The sequence below is a fragment of the Tachypleus tridentatus genome, chromosome 13 (assembly GCF_004210375.1).
Source record: "Tachypleus tridentatus isolate NWPU-2018 chromosome 13, ASM421037v1, whole genome shotgun sequence".
Lineage (NCBI taxonomy): Eukaryota > Metazoa > Arthropoda > Merostomata > Xiphosura > Limulidae > Tachypleus > Tachypleus tridentatus.
The window spans coordinates 117,640,395-117,655,729 of NC_134837.1; the positions used below are offsets into that span (position 1 = coordinate 117,640,395).

Below are 15,335 nucleotides of genomic sequence, written 5' to 3' on the forward strand. Positions count from 1 at the left end.
AAATGCTTTGATACTATTTGATCAAATGTCATAAACCTGCAGGCATGACAAGCTGTTAGTGTGATTAAACCTTTTCATATCAGTTGCTTTTCCCCTAAAGTGACAGGAACACATTCCATACCAGTTTTATCCCCTTAAAATGACATGGAAACATTTCATACCACCTGGCCTTCCTTAGAATCACAAGAACAGTATGAATCACAGCAGTTGGAGAAAGTTGCATTTAAATTAGTTTTAACGACATTTGTACAGGTTACAACCTGCACCCAAGTGTCCATACAAAAATAAAAACAATAATAAGAAAGAAATAGTAGAATAGATCAAACTGCCCTTGAAGTTAACATTCCAGCCCCCTATATGATGTTTGGAGAAAACTACTAAGATATTAAGGTACTACTGAATGTATAATACTCTGTATGGCAATGTTTTACAAACTGTTGGTTACACCCTCCTTGGAGAGCACATGCAGATGTTTCTTGTTTTGGGAGGGGGACATGGTTGTTTCTTTGGAGAATCTAATAATAAAGACAGAAGAAATAGAACAGTTGGAGATGACAGTAACCTAACAAAACTACTAATTTTCTCTCAGAACAGTTGGAGATGACAGTAACCTCACAAAACTAGTAATTTTCTCTCAGAACAGTTGGAGATGACAGTAACCTAACAAAACTAGTAATTTTCTCTCAAAATAGTTGGAGATGACAGTAACCTCACAAAATTACTAATTTTCTCTCAAAACAGTTGGAGATGACGGTAACCTAACAAAACTACTAATTTTCTCTTAGAACAGTTGGAGATGACAGTAACCTCACAAAACTACTAATTTTCTCTCAGAACAGTTGGAGATAACAGTAACCTCACAAAACTACTAATTTTCTCTTAGAACAGTTGGAGATGACAGTAACCTCACAAAACTACTAATTTTCTCTCAGAACAGTTGGAGATGACAGTAACCTCACAAAACTACTAATTTTCTCTCAGAACAGTTGGAGATGACAGTAACCTCACAAAACTACTGATTTTCTCTCAGAATAGTTGGAGATGACAGTAACCTCACAAAACTACTAATTTTCTCTTAGAACAGTTGGAGATGACAGTAACCTCACAAAACTACTAATTTTCTCTTAGAACAGTTGGAGATGACAGTAACCTCACAAAACTACTAATTTTCTCTTAGAACAGTTGGAGATGACAATAACCTCACAAAACTACTAATTTTCTCTCAGAACAGTTGGAGATGACAGTAACCTCACAAAACTACTAATTTTCTCTCAGAACAGTTGGAGATGACAGTAACCTCACAAAACTACCACTTTGTTCTTGCAGTCACTTACTTTTTACAACCCTTTTTATTTAAATAAATTAAAAATGTAGGTTATGTTGATTTTGCTTTAATCACTTGTGAATATCATTTTAATATGAAGGGGAAATACAAAGGAAACTTTGCTGTTAGGGTGTGCCACTATTTAAAGTTCAGAAAACACTGCTGTATGGCAGTTATTGGTAATTTTTTATTTATATTTGTGAAATAACTTATAAACATTAATATTACAATAATTATCTGTTATCTTTATGTTTAAATAATGTACTTCAGAAGTGTTCCCAATATGTAGAATAAATGTTACTAATATAATTACTGATTATTTGGTTATTAACACTAATTAAATTGTCAGTTTGTAAAATTAATTATGAATTAGCTACATGACTTTAATGATTAGACCCCATTTATGTGCCTGCTATTTGTAAGTGTAATTATCAAAATTAATATAGTTATTATATATTAAAAAACTGAGTGTTTTTAATACTATCAACAATAGTAATTTGTTATTCAACTTTTATAGGTAAATTAATAAACTGATCTGTTAATGATAATATTACTAACACCAAATCATTAAGTGATATAGTTGTACGTAATCTAATTAAATCATAGGGTTTATTCCTTTCTTGTTTTATTCAAAATTTTATGGTTTTTAAGACAATCTTATTACTTTTAATGACCCACAAGTTATATTTATTATTCACATTTTATTGTAATTAAACGAACTAGCTCAGTTATTTGCATAATGAAACTCCAGGTTGTTGTAGTATAATTTAGACCAAACTAAGAATAAACTTTAACTGGAGATTTAGGTTTTGGATATAAATATTGTAATTTTGAATATGGGTTTGATTTAGTATCAATTTTTTTAGCTTTCAATAAATTGTAAATAACTTTAGATTTTTTTTGTAATTTAAACATTTTTGTAGTATCTATCTCATTAATTAGAATTTGCTTTGTCAGTAGGTGCAATAATATATTTCTTCTGTATTTGAGGCATTTTTAGTTTTAAATTTAAAATTTATTTGATATTTAAATTAATAAAGGCCAATTTATCTTTAATTCTATTAATATATTATTACTATTTTAAAAACCAGTATGGAGAATAACACATAAAATGATTTTTAGAATGTTTAAAACTTAATGTCTTTTTTCTTTTTACGTGTTTTAGCTGTTCTGCATTCAGCACTTTTTTCTCATGATTTTCTGTAATGACATACATTTAAAATGATTTTTCTTATTCATACTTTAATTATATGAGATTTTAATTATTTTCCTTAAGACTACATTTTAAAAAATTGGAAGTTCATTATTTAGCATGATTATCTTAAAAATTAAATGTCATTACTGTTTTTGATAGTACTTTTGACTGTTTAGCTTGTGTGTGTGTGTGTATATATTTACAGAAATAACTACAGACATTGCCAAGGGTAAAAAAAACTTAATTTGTGAATCAGTATAAAAAATCTATAAAATTGACTCTTCCAAGTTAAAAGTATTAGCAGATATTGTAGTGACAAAATTACATTATATTTTATCTAATCTATGCTGTGTTTTGAGAGTTTGTTTGATATCAAATTATGCACATACACACACATTCAACAACAGCTTCAGTCACATCCTGCATTTTCATACAATCATAAAAACATTAAGTCCAGCCCGGCATAGCCAGGTGGGTTAAGGCGTTAGACTCATCTGAGGGTTGTGGGTTCAAATCCCCGTCGCACCAAACATGCTCGCCCTTTCAGCTTGCAAGCATTATAATGTGACAGTCAATCCCACTATTCGTTGGTAAAAGAATTGGCGGTGGGTGGTGATGACTAGCTGCCTTCCCTCTAGTCTTACTCTGCTAAATTAGGGATGGCTAGTGCAGATAGCCCTTGTGTCACTTTGAGCGAAATTAAAAATAACAAAACAAATATTAAGTCCTTTGTTTTTTTGTACCAGCTTAAGGATTTGCTGTGGAGTATTGTTTCTATTTAAGTAATGAGTCTTTTTAAAAATGTATTTAGTGATTGAATTAAGTATTTGAAGACTTGATGACAAAGCTATCTGAATTTTGATGTATGTCTTCAAAACTCGTTTAAAAGTGTCACTAAGTAAATTAGATAATTTCAAATTATGAAAAAATATTAACAAAATTTATCCTTTCCTTGTTGTAATTCTCAGGTTTCTGCAAGCCAGTTTAGTGAGGGACATTATACGGTGGTCCCCGATGATGAAGAAGTGTATGAAGAAATCGATCGTGACTCGAGCCAGATCTCTGAGAAATTCTCCTCTCTGTACGTTTCCATTGAACCAGAGAGATATGAGCTACCACCAGCACCTCCAACTGTGGAAAGTCTAAAGTCTGTTGCTAAGGCTCACTCTAGACAAGGTATCTGTATCAACATTTTTGTTTCTCATGGTACTTAAAATTTGATTTAATACATAAAATGTAACAGTGACAAATTTAAATAAGGTAAATGTTGATGAATGTGGTTTCTAAAATTCCCTGTTTACAAGTGGTAGACTGTTCTGTAAAGAACTAAAGAACTTTTTGGACAAACGAACATTTAGAATCTGTAAAAAGTAATTATTTTTATATCCATCAGTATATTTCTAATTGAAGTGGCCACTGCAACTTTTACGTGTCCCTGTGTCATGTAACAAAGGAAAGAGACATTATATTAAAAATAAAATTAACTTCTGAAATTGATTGTGAAAAAAACCAAAGTATTAGAATAGTGGTTTCACTTAAATATAAAATATTTAAGGTCAGTGTTCTTAATTGACATTATTAAATATTAAACAACACATGACTAGTAAGGTTAGTTTCCTTAAGTGTTTTTATATTATATTAAACAAAACAAGACCAGTAAGGTTAATGTTCTTAAGTGTTTTTATCAAATACTTTTAGCTTCATTTGCCTCAGTAACTTCCTTTGAAAGCAATGAGATGATTGGTACATCAGAAGATAGTGTTTGCCTACCTTTCACGGATGTGACCAGCCTTTATTCTGTAGTTGATAAATCAAATAAACAGCGACAGACTATTCACATTGCCGAAGGAGTGAGCTTTTATCCCAGATCCAAAAATGAACCACAAAATATTGAAGAAATGTATGCCAAAGTTAATAAAAAAAGGCTTGGCTCCTCTACAAGTACATCAGGTGTTGAAGCAACTGGAAGATATTCTACTGATGATGTGTTTGGTCCTCCAGTTCCGCCCAGAAGTCCAACATTTGCTATGGACATTTCACCAGATCTTCCCTCCACTGTTCATTGCCATGCTGGGAACGTGTTTGTTTTTCGTGCATCTACAGATGGCTCTTTCCCTACTACTTCTCCAGGAACTCAATCAATTGATCTTTTAACCAAGGATGATGATAACGAAGATAGTGATCCAGGATATGAACCAATAAAGCATCATGTGAACACTGCCAATGGCCAAAGTTATAATCCATTAAAACGCCATAATTATGTTAGTGATGTTATTCGTCACAAGTGTATAAAATGTAAAAACTACACTGTTAATGAACCTGATTATGAACAAGTAAGATCTGAAAAGGATACCTCTAATGACCCAGGTTATGAACAAGTACGAGATCTGGGCTATGAAAACATTGCTCAAAAATCTGTTGGAGACTTTACTGTAAATGGTTTTTTAAGAGAAGATATCGTTATGGAAAAACATCATGGATATGAAAGTGTTAAGAACCTTCAGAGAAATGATTCTGATGTAACAGATTCACATTATGAAAAGGTAAGACCACAAGGGTTCGATGGTAACAAGGATCCAAATTACGAGCCTGTGACACTGATTCAGAGTCATCAGAGTGAACTTGATTATGAAACGGTACGGGGAGTGACATGGACAGAAAGAGACGAGGCTGATCCTGGTTACGAGTGTCTTAAAGGTCCTCGGTTACATCCAACATCCTCTTGTGAACCACCTTATGAAATTGTTCCGGGTGCAGATAATGGTATCAGTGGACCAAGATACGAAAACATACACCACCAGGACTTGGAAAAGGGGGAAAATACATCATATCACGTGGAAGAATTCTTTCATAAGCTAGTTGATCCTAGTAGCCAGGTAGAAGTACTAAACTTTTCATCTCCAGATGAAATAGTTAAATATACATATAAAAATACTCCAAACCAAAGTGACAATAGTGAAAATTATTATGAAACTATACCATCAAAACGAGAACAAAAATCCTACAAGTTACTTATGCCGTCTCAGCTGACTAAGTACGTGGCAAATAAAGATAAAATAAACAAGAATGAACAAGAAAATAATTTGAAAATGAATTCTACTGGTACCAAAATAAAACGAACTAACCTTGAAGAAGATAATACCCAAGTTAACGAAACATCAGATAGTGTTGAAACTCAAACAAAGGACAGAGGTATGCAGATGTCAATAGTGGAGGACTCTTCACCGTGGAGGATTGGTCCAGTAGAGGCTTGATAAGGAGAAGCAAAAACATTTACTATTATAGAAGTAGAGTTTATTCATTGAGATTGTACAAACTGTTTAGTTAGACCATGAATATTTGTAGAATAAGTAATAAGTATACCTTTTTTATTAGAAACTATCAGTACAGTTGGATCTTATTCCCATAGTCCAAAATATATGTATGTAATTAACATATTTCCAGTATATCAATGGTTAATTCTACCTTTTAATGAGCGTAGAAAACCATGGATGTATTAGAAATGTATTAAACTCCCCTTTTGATGAACGTAGATAACTATGGATGTATTAGAAATGTGTTAAACTCCCCCTTTTAATAAGTATAGATAACCATGGATTTATTAGAAATATATCAAACTCCCCCTTTTAATGATTCTTACTGTATCATGTATGATTTATGTAGTTGTGAATATGTTTGTTTCTTTAGAAGTTATACAGTGTTATAGATGGCATCAAGGACAGAAGTTTAAAGTTTTTTTCTTTGTATTTAAAGTATACTTGGAAGGATGTGTACAAACTATTTTATGATCCTCAAAGTTAAATGAAATCTCTGGTTCCTATGTGGAAATGTACATACAGGAGGAATTGTGTTAGTAGAAAGTGAGAGTAATAGTGTAAAAGTAAAATTGGATCTAATTGTACAAAATTGTATTTCACTATTAAAGTGTGTGGAAGAAATTGGACCTTCACTTTTAAGGAAAACATGTAACCTATAGCTGTTTGTGGTGCTACTATTATTTCTTTACATTATGACACTGTTCTCAACAGTGGGCTAATGTTTGATATGTTTTAGTATATTATGCATTAAGTTTCAATACCAGAGTTATACACTGAAAATATACATGTACAATATACTGCATCACTTAACAGTGTATTCATTCTCAACACTGTTTACTTTTGAAAATTTTCAGGATTCTCTGAACTTGTGACTTAACATATAGACTATGTATGCCTTGTAACTGCTGGTTAAAGTAAACACTTCAAATTATGAGAAGTGTAAAGTGCATCATTAAATAACCGTGCATGTTCTTTCGTACAAGGATTCAGTAAGTGGTATCCAGACATGTTTTTCCTTATTAATATGGTGTTTCATTTAACTGAGAAGTCTGTTAGTTCCCCAGTTTTGTACCTAGTCTTGAACTAGTCTGTTGTGATTGAAGTACAGTGCATTTAAGACATATGACATGATCTTAAATTTAAGATTTCTTACAAACTGTGTACATTTTGTTCTATTTATACTGGAAAAATTATTCATGTTGCAAAAAAATGTGTATAAACATAATTATGAAGAGTTATTGAATATGTAGTCATTTTGTAGATATTTTTTATTCTTGTTTTTAGAAGTTTTTGTTAAAGTCTCAATAATGTACTTAGACGTTCAAATCTGAGTTCACGTGAAAATCAAAGCATCACCAACAAATCAGACATTTCTTCGAGAAGAAGGGTAGAGCTTGTAGATAATTCTCTGATCTCTACCTACAATTGTGTCAGTTCTTTAAATATTGTATGATTTCTTTTTGCTAATGTAAACCCAGATGAAAATGTTATTGTGGAACTGTTTTATGATGTTTGACTAGTGCATGTGTGATGCCCTGATATGTATGTGATATAGCTAGGTTTAAGATTTAACTGTGTCCTCTGTACTCTAGTTTTTAGCTCTCGTATCTAGCAAAGTGTTAAATATATACCTAGTTTTTCAAATAGACATTTACTGTTTCTTAATGGTAAAAAGTTAAGGTAATATGTGGGTATAATTGAAAGTACTTTAAAAGATTTTTCTTTTATAAACATTATCTATTTGTATATTGCAGCCTCTAAATTTCCCCAAGATGTTTTAAAAATGCACCACGTAACATTAGTTTCTGATAATTTAGTTTTGTCACATAAAATCTGTCAAAAAATACTGTAGTTATAACATTATAAAAATGTCATATTGCTGTATACAGTTGATAATCTTGAAAAAGTAAACATCTATTCAGTTCTGTGCTTAAGGTGCTATTCTACCAAAAAATCCACATGCAATCTTTGTGCCAAAATAAATTGTCAAGAGTGAATTATAACATTTATATATGAGACAGTTGTTTTTGTCAGTTCTTAATTTTCAGTTTACCAGTTGTTGTTTTTTTTAAATGTTGAATATTTTAACAGAAGACAGTTTCTACAAAGGGTACTTTTAGCAGTTAGCTTTACTAGTTGGATAGAAGTGGTAATTTTGTAAACCTGTGTGTCAAACACAGTTGTTCCTATCTAATAATATTTATCTGAAACAAACCTTTAATGTTTAGTTTAGGGTTACATATTACCTTAGAAAGATTTTTTGTATCATTAAAAGTTAGAATAGGAAGGGATAAAGAAGCTTATACTGAGTATACTGAAGCAATAGTGGAAATAATGAACCATGTAACTTATGTTTTAAATTATGTAACATAACATAATTACAAATATTCAACAAAACAGTAAAATACTGAATCACGTAACTCAGTAGAGGGTTGTTTTAAATTATCTAACATAAAGTAGTTACAAATATTCAACAAAAGTTTTTAAAAACTTAAAAATTAATCAAAGGGAACAACTATATTAGAAATTTTGATAAAGAAATAAACCAACACTAAAACCAAAAATTGTTTCTTCTAAACAAAGGGATTCAGACTATTAAATTACAAGATATTTTAATTTTAGTTTTTCTTTTATAAGTTATAATCAAGGTTAGTGTTTTAGCTCTAAAGTTGGACTTGAACTTGGATTCTACATATTTTGAAATTGTTTTCCTTTATACCAAAAGTTTATGCCATAAAAAAATAGTTTGTTTTAAAAAATATAGACCCTTAGTGAGTGTGATATGTTTCTTTGGTCTTTATGTATAACTATATTTATTTATTAAATTATTGCAGTGTGGTGATTTAGTTTGCTAGCTGAAAACTGTTTTTGTTATGGCATAATATTTTTTTAAAAAGTGTTACCTAAGATATTATTTTAACAAAGGTTTTGAAGATGTGTTTAAAGAAATAATTATATGGCCAGGAAGTATTGATTGAAAGTCATCTATGTAATATTTGTTTTGATATGTGTTTGTGGCTAATTATGCAACAAATGAACAACATGTCACTTGTGATATTGTAATATTTAACTTGAAGTTAACTGTTTAATTAATTAATTTCTTCTTGTTTGTGACTAGTTATACAACAAACAAACATGTTAATTCCTTAATTAATTAGAAATGAATTTCTACAACACATTTGTACTTTTTCAGACCTGTGCACAATGTTTAAAGTGAGGTTCTAATTTGTGAGATCAAAAGTAAACACATTGTGCTAAACAGAAGCAACATGCTAATGCTGGGGGTCTGACACTCCCAGAAACTGACAGCCATGAGGTGTGAAAGTGTATTTCAGAAACAGGTACCATGTTGCACTGACAGCCATGATGTATGAAAGTGTTTATCAGAAACAGATACCATGTGGCATTGACAGCCATGATATCAAAAGAGATAGTTTTAATCACTTTCAGTTCTCTGATTGACAATGTCAAAAACATTTAGTTACATTTTGACTGAATGTAGTTCTGTGCATTATGTGCTGGGTTAAAAGTTTTTAAAAATACAAATATGGCCTGTGATGGCAATTTGATTGTTGATGGCTCAGATGTAGGTGCCAAAAGCTCGCAGTCATTAAGTTTCACCATGATTAAAAGTCTTAGTGTATCAACTGGTATTTGTAAGCATATATTTTAGAAATGATTATATTATTACTTGTGATGAAAAATTTTTATTTAAAAGGTCAACATGTTTTTGCTGTTTTCTCCTATGTTGGACGATCTCTATAAAGTACTATCAATAGCCATGACACTTACTCTAATAAGAAATCTAAACTATTAGTGTAATACCAAACTATTGATTCTCACAATCCATGCTAGAAGTAAGATTTTATAAGTTAAAAAAGTCAAATTCTATCTCTTGAAATACTACCCATCAGTTTTGTTTTTCTTAAACATCTGTATTTAGTTTCTCTTTGCCTGTGCCAAAACTTTTATTCCAAAATTAAACTTCAACAAGTAGCTACATTACAGCATATTAAGAAAATTTTCAACACAAGTAACAAGGTTTCATTATCTAATGCAAATTAGAAATTAGTGTGAACTCTATTGAAAAACATCTGTACACTTCTAATAAAATATTCTAGTTTTATGTTTCTTTCTCTTGTTTCTTTTTTCAGCCAGTTTAATGTATAAAAAAAATTCAAGAACGTTTAGCAAAACTAGTTAAAAGTAGTTTCCATTTTTAGTGATATGTTGCACCCCACAGTGTGTTTACTACCATTATTGTACCAGGATTCCCAGTGTAACGCAGAAAACAATGAATATTTTGTTCCTTCCAAGGAGTTTATTGCTTTATAACTGATACATACATACATTATATATGTATGTGGTAACCCTAAAGATGTTCACTATAATATTCTTCATATTGAATTCACTGTTTCTCCACCAAACCTGCATGGAAATTTCTCATATGTACAACTTATTTCCTATATCTACGATATTTCTCACCCTTCAGTACATGTTGGTGCACCAAGGTAATTACTTAAGTAATCTGAAGTCAGAATAATATTAACTACACTGTAAGGGAGCATTCATATATATGTATGTGACCAATACATCATAGTCTGAGAATAATTATTTTATCTGATGGGTGATAGGACTTGATTATGAGCAATTATATTAACATGGACAAACTAACTGTACTGGTTGTGTAAATGTAACAGTGCATGTTAACTGTACTGGTTGTTCTGATATTAAATTGGTTCTAATTTTTCTACAGTTTATTGAGAGTATTAATTTCAAACACTTATGATTCACAAACGTATATTCTCACTCTCACTTATACTAACATAGCTATAAGCAAGAAAAAAACCATGAACTTGTAATTTACACAGGTAACTTATACTGATTCTGTATATTCACCTAGAAACAATTTTTGAAGTGCAAGTTTCAGTTTAAAAAACCTACAGTTTTTATAAAATGAGCATCAATTTTGAAATTCACCCAACTCGTGGTGGACCTGGTTATGTCTTTTACATACGAAAACAAGCATTTGTAATTCACCCACCTAACTCGTGGTGGACCTGGTTATGTCTTTTACATACGAAAACAAGCATTTGTAATTCACCCACCTAACTCGTGGTGGACCTGGTTACTTCTTTTACATAGTAAAACAAGTATCTGTAATTGAATAAACTCGTGGTGGACCTGGTTACGTCTTTTACGTAATAAAACAAGTATCTGTAATTCACCCAATTCGTGGTGGACCTGGTTATGTCTTTTACACAATAAAACTTGTAATTTCCTCAGTATTTTCTGATCCGTTTTTATGCTGAATGTTGTTTGTAGTTGAGCATAATGCGCTGTCTGTGCTCTACCTTCTACGGATATCGAAATCCGGTTTCTAGAATTGTAAATCCGCAGACATGCCGCTATGCCACTGAATTTTGTTACTGAAACATAGACATGTAACTCCGTTAAACGGTGGTTTATATATTTTTTACTTTCGTCTCTATGGTTACTCAAACGCGGTTTTTAAAGAGCTTGAGTGGTCTGTTAAGTTGCCCAGGGCAAAACTAACAATAGTGACCGTGTAATGTGCTAGGTGATATCACAGCGGGAATATAAACTTGTCAGACACTATTAAATATTTATTAAATTATAATTTATTACATAAACATACAACCTCTTCATGACAGTCGTTTGAGCAGGCCATTCACACATAACTAAAAAAATATTTTAAAAACGAAATGTTATGCACACTACATCGCTATATCATTCATAAAGAAATAAAGTCTAGGTACCTATAACCCTTAAATATGTTCCATAACTTTCGTGGTATGGTACCTATTGTTAGACATACATATCTTATCAGTTTGTTCTCTATTATATAGTGTAATAAAACGAATATTTATGTAAACGTATACACATAGAATCAGCTAACAAAATGAAAGATTGTATCCCTGTGTAATGTTGAACGTTAGAACGTAAATGGACATACCCTAACAAGAGTTTTGATTTCTTATCAATAGACATTTGTGAAATCAATACCACCTTTTATGTTACCTTCAACAATTGACACTGACCAGTCATAAAATTGTCAATAACACCCATGAATATGGGAGGAAGAGGTCAAGATAGTACCTCAACCTACCAGGTTCACCCAAGGAATCTAAATCCCGACAAAAATAGAAATATTCCAATCGTGCAGTAGTGCAATGTGACCAGTTATCCATGTGCCACACAGAAACGATAAATAATGATATATAATTTTGGATGTATAGAAAATAACTCTGTATCAATAGGAACTTTAGCCAAGGTTACTTCAAAGTGTAAAGTCTGTTCAACTTTTCAATGGTATCAGGTTTCTATCTCGGCAATGGCGCACTAATTGTAAAGTGTTATCCATGCTTTTTACACATTCATAACTGTTAAATAAACAAATTCATTTTGACACTATCTGACGTTGAATAATATGTCGATTGATACGTACAAATTACTTATAAAATATTCAACCAGTCACCTTATTTTATCTAAATATTTTTGTTCGGTTTCTCAAAACACAAAATTGAATACAATATTGTTTACCAAGCATACTTATATATTCTCTCCACTGGAAAAATTGTGTAACTGTTTTGTTACCAATCTGTTATTTCTTTCCCATTAATCCAATTACAAAAAAAATATTCAAAAGCGCGAATAACCTAAATCACAGGTTAAAGTTTGCCTTCACTTGTTTTATTGATTTATCGTTTTGTTTTAATTGTTCACCATTAGAGTTATAAACCTACATTTTAACATAAACTTTCACCAACAGAGTAAAAGTAGCTGTTTAATTTTGGTTTTATTTTGTATCCATATTCTTTATCAGTAATTAATACAATTTATGCTCATTTATTTAAGTCTCAAGTCGAAGATGAAAGTGACCTGTACACATATGGAAACTATGGACGCTGGACTTAGAAAACAAGGGTTAAACAATACAGAACATACTCTGGAACATTCTAATTTGTTTTAAAGACAGATTTATTTGAAATGTAAAAACATATATATATAATTTACACCCAAACAACAGTGGTTCACCATGAAGCTAAAACAAACAAATATACACAATACATCAAAGTAAAGCCTATTGATTAGTTGGATACATGACAGTAACAAAACTACTTACCAAGTCATGTAAAATCAACCATTTATTATGTAACGAACAGAATAAGTTAGCATTAAAGAGTTTGAGTTTAATACCTTGTAACAGTATTTATACACTTAACTTATAATACAAGTTTTATCAATTGAAAGATATTCTGAAAGACAGATATTGTTTCGTATAACACTGATTCTCTTATAGTAGAAACACTAATACTTCCAGGGGCCGCCTCCAGGAACTACAATAATTTTCTTATATCCTCCACCATGAGCCCCATGACCATAGGGTATTCTTGGTGGATAATATGGAGGGGGATCAGGGGCAGAAGATTGAATAATGACGTCAGCAGGGTTGCTTGTCTTGGTGCCTGGTTCGTTGGTGTACACGTGGGCTCTGAATCCCTCTGGACCAGCTGTGTAATGGACCTTTCTCAAACGTCCATCTGGATCAGAAACTTTGTATGATCCTGCTACCCTGCCATATCCGTCTCCAGATTCCTGGCGAGCACTGAAACCGCCATCGGCAGGGGCGACATAACCGAAAGTGTATGGTGTTGGAATAGAAGGATAAACTGGTTGATAAGCACCACCGTAGCCTCCCTGTTAGCAAATAGAAAAACAAATACTTTAAGACTTCTGTAGCTTATAATGTGCTGCCGTCTTCAGGATATTCCCATAAAAACTGTATTTGATGGCAGGACTGGGTATTCGAACGTCAATATTTTATTAGAAAGAAAGATTTAACATTATTATTACTTGTTTCAACCTTACTTAGAGTATTTCAGATGTTTTAATACTTAACGATTATTATGAATAAAACAAACAAGATCCAATACTTACAGAGTAGACAGGACCAGAATGGATCCCTGTATATCCCGCTTCTGATGCAGCAAGAAGTGCAAGAATAGCCAGAACCTGATAGAGTGAATCACACAAGATTAACCATTTCTAATAAACGGTGTTTGATTTTATTTCAAAGCAACGTAGATCAGTATCAGATGAAAGAGAATTAGAGCCTTCTGTTGAATTATATTTAATAACTGACAAGTTAAAACATAAATTATAGTATGATTCTGACTTGATGATATTTTATCTGATATTCTGTTTTGTATCTCAGTATATAAAACACAAGATAACTTAATAGCTTACTATACTTGCCTGAAACATTTTTCTATGTCTTGAAGTGTTCTGAGAAGAAATAACTAAACTAAACTAACGTGGCAGGGGTTCAGTTTAGAGAGAGAGAAATCCGAAGAGTTCTCTCTCCAACTGGGGTGTTCAGGAACTTTGTAGTTCCTCTTCGTCCCCTTTCGTGGATTGTTATTAGGATTAAGTGGTGGGTTTTTTTTTTTATTATTATTATTTTAATAAATTAATTATCGTTATTATTCTTGACTTTTTGGGTGAGGAATGTCTCACTAAATGGTCTTTTGGGTGGAGGCAAAGGTAGCAGTGGAAAGAAGGAAAGGTCGGGACCTGTCTCGAAAAGAAAAAGTTGGGTAGATGTGAACATGAATGTAATTCATTCAAGTTCAGATCAAATCAAACGGCCCGATTCTGGGTGAGAAGAAATAGCAAGTGTGTAGCTTTATATACTTTCATCGTGATAATGGTGTTTTTGACGTCATCAGTCCTGACCAATAACAACTCGCTTTAATAGATTGTTGCATGCCAACCTTCTGGCTAATGATTTATCAAGAAAAACTTTGAAAAGTAAACCATTTTACCTTTAATTAAGATACAGTTAGTGATAGAACGCCCTATTTATTAGATTACAAGGTCCACAGGAGATAGTGATATAAAATATGAAAGTACGTATACTTTACTTCTACGTTAGTTATAAAAATGAAAACTTGAAGAAATTTATTAAAGAAATTTCAATATATAATTAGCTTCCACTCAGCAGAAACACACGATCTTTGTTTCAAACGTTATGGAACAGTGATTTTATACGTACTTTTAAAAAACAGATTTAAATAACAATAAAAAATTACTATATTCCGTAACCCAGAGTATCATAGCCATCACAAAGCCATACATTTCACTGGCGTAATCATTGTTACTAGAGATTTAAATGTATTGTTATTTATACAGTGAGTGGACATAATGAAACAAAGAAAGAATGAAGAAATAAAACGTATTTCAAAAACGTGATCCTACAGAATACCAAGTTATAGAACGTTCTAGTCAGATGTAATACTATTGTTGACAACATCACAAGAATATCACAACTATTTTAATTCTATAAGATATTAACTACTAAACTATAGAACGTTCTTGTCAGATATAATACTATTGTTGACAATATCACAAGAGTACAACAGATACTTTAATTCTGCAAGATATTAACTACTAATCTATAGAACGTTCTTGTCAG

The 15,335-nt window shown here is 31.6% G+C and overlaps 2 protein-coding genes across 5 annotated transcripts in view; one reads left to right on the plus strand and one right to left on the minus strand.

The window, feature by feature from the left end:
- The window catches only part of LOC143236499 (uncharacterized), a 35,371-nt gene extending 24,784 nt beyond the window's left edge, over window positions 1-10,587 (plus strand). For all 4 annotated transcript variants that reach the window (XM_076474797.1, XM_076474795.1, XM_076474796.1 and 1 more), the window contains 2 exons: window positions 3,488-3,695; window positions 4,218-10,587. In XM_076474797.1, the coding sequence (XP_076330912.1) occupies window positions 3,488-3,695; window positions 4,218-5,773 (1,764 nt within the window). In that variant the 3' untranslated portion in view covers window positions 5,774-10,587. The remainder of the gene's footprint in view (window positions 1-3,487; window positions 3,696-4,217) is intronic.
- Window positions 10,588-12,848: 2,261 nt separating this feature from the next.
- On the minus strand, window positions 12,849-14,193 carry LOC143239238 (cuticle protein 16.8-like). The gene is made up of 3 exons (XM_076480148.1): window positions 14,117-14,193; window positions 13,799-13,873; window positions 12,849-13,558 (listed from the first exon to the last, which is right to left on the minus strand). Exons 1-3 carry the CDS (start codon window positions 14,123-14,125, stop codon window positions 13,169-13,171), a joined length of 474 nt encoding a protein of 157 aa, XP_076336263.1. The 5' UTR covers window positions 14,126-14,193; the 3' UTR covers window positions 12,849-13,168.
- Window positions 14,194-15,335: the final 1,142 nt, after the last annotated feature.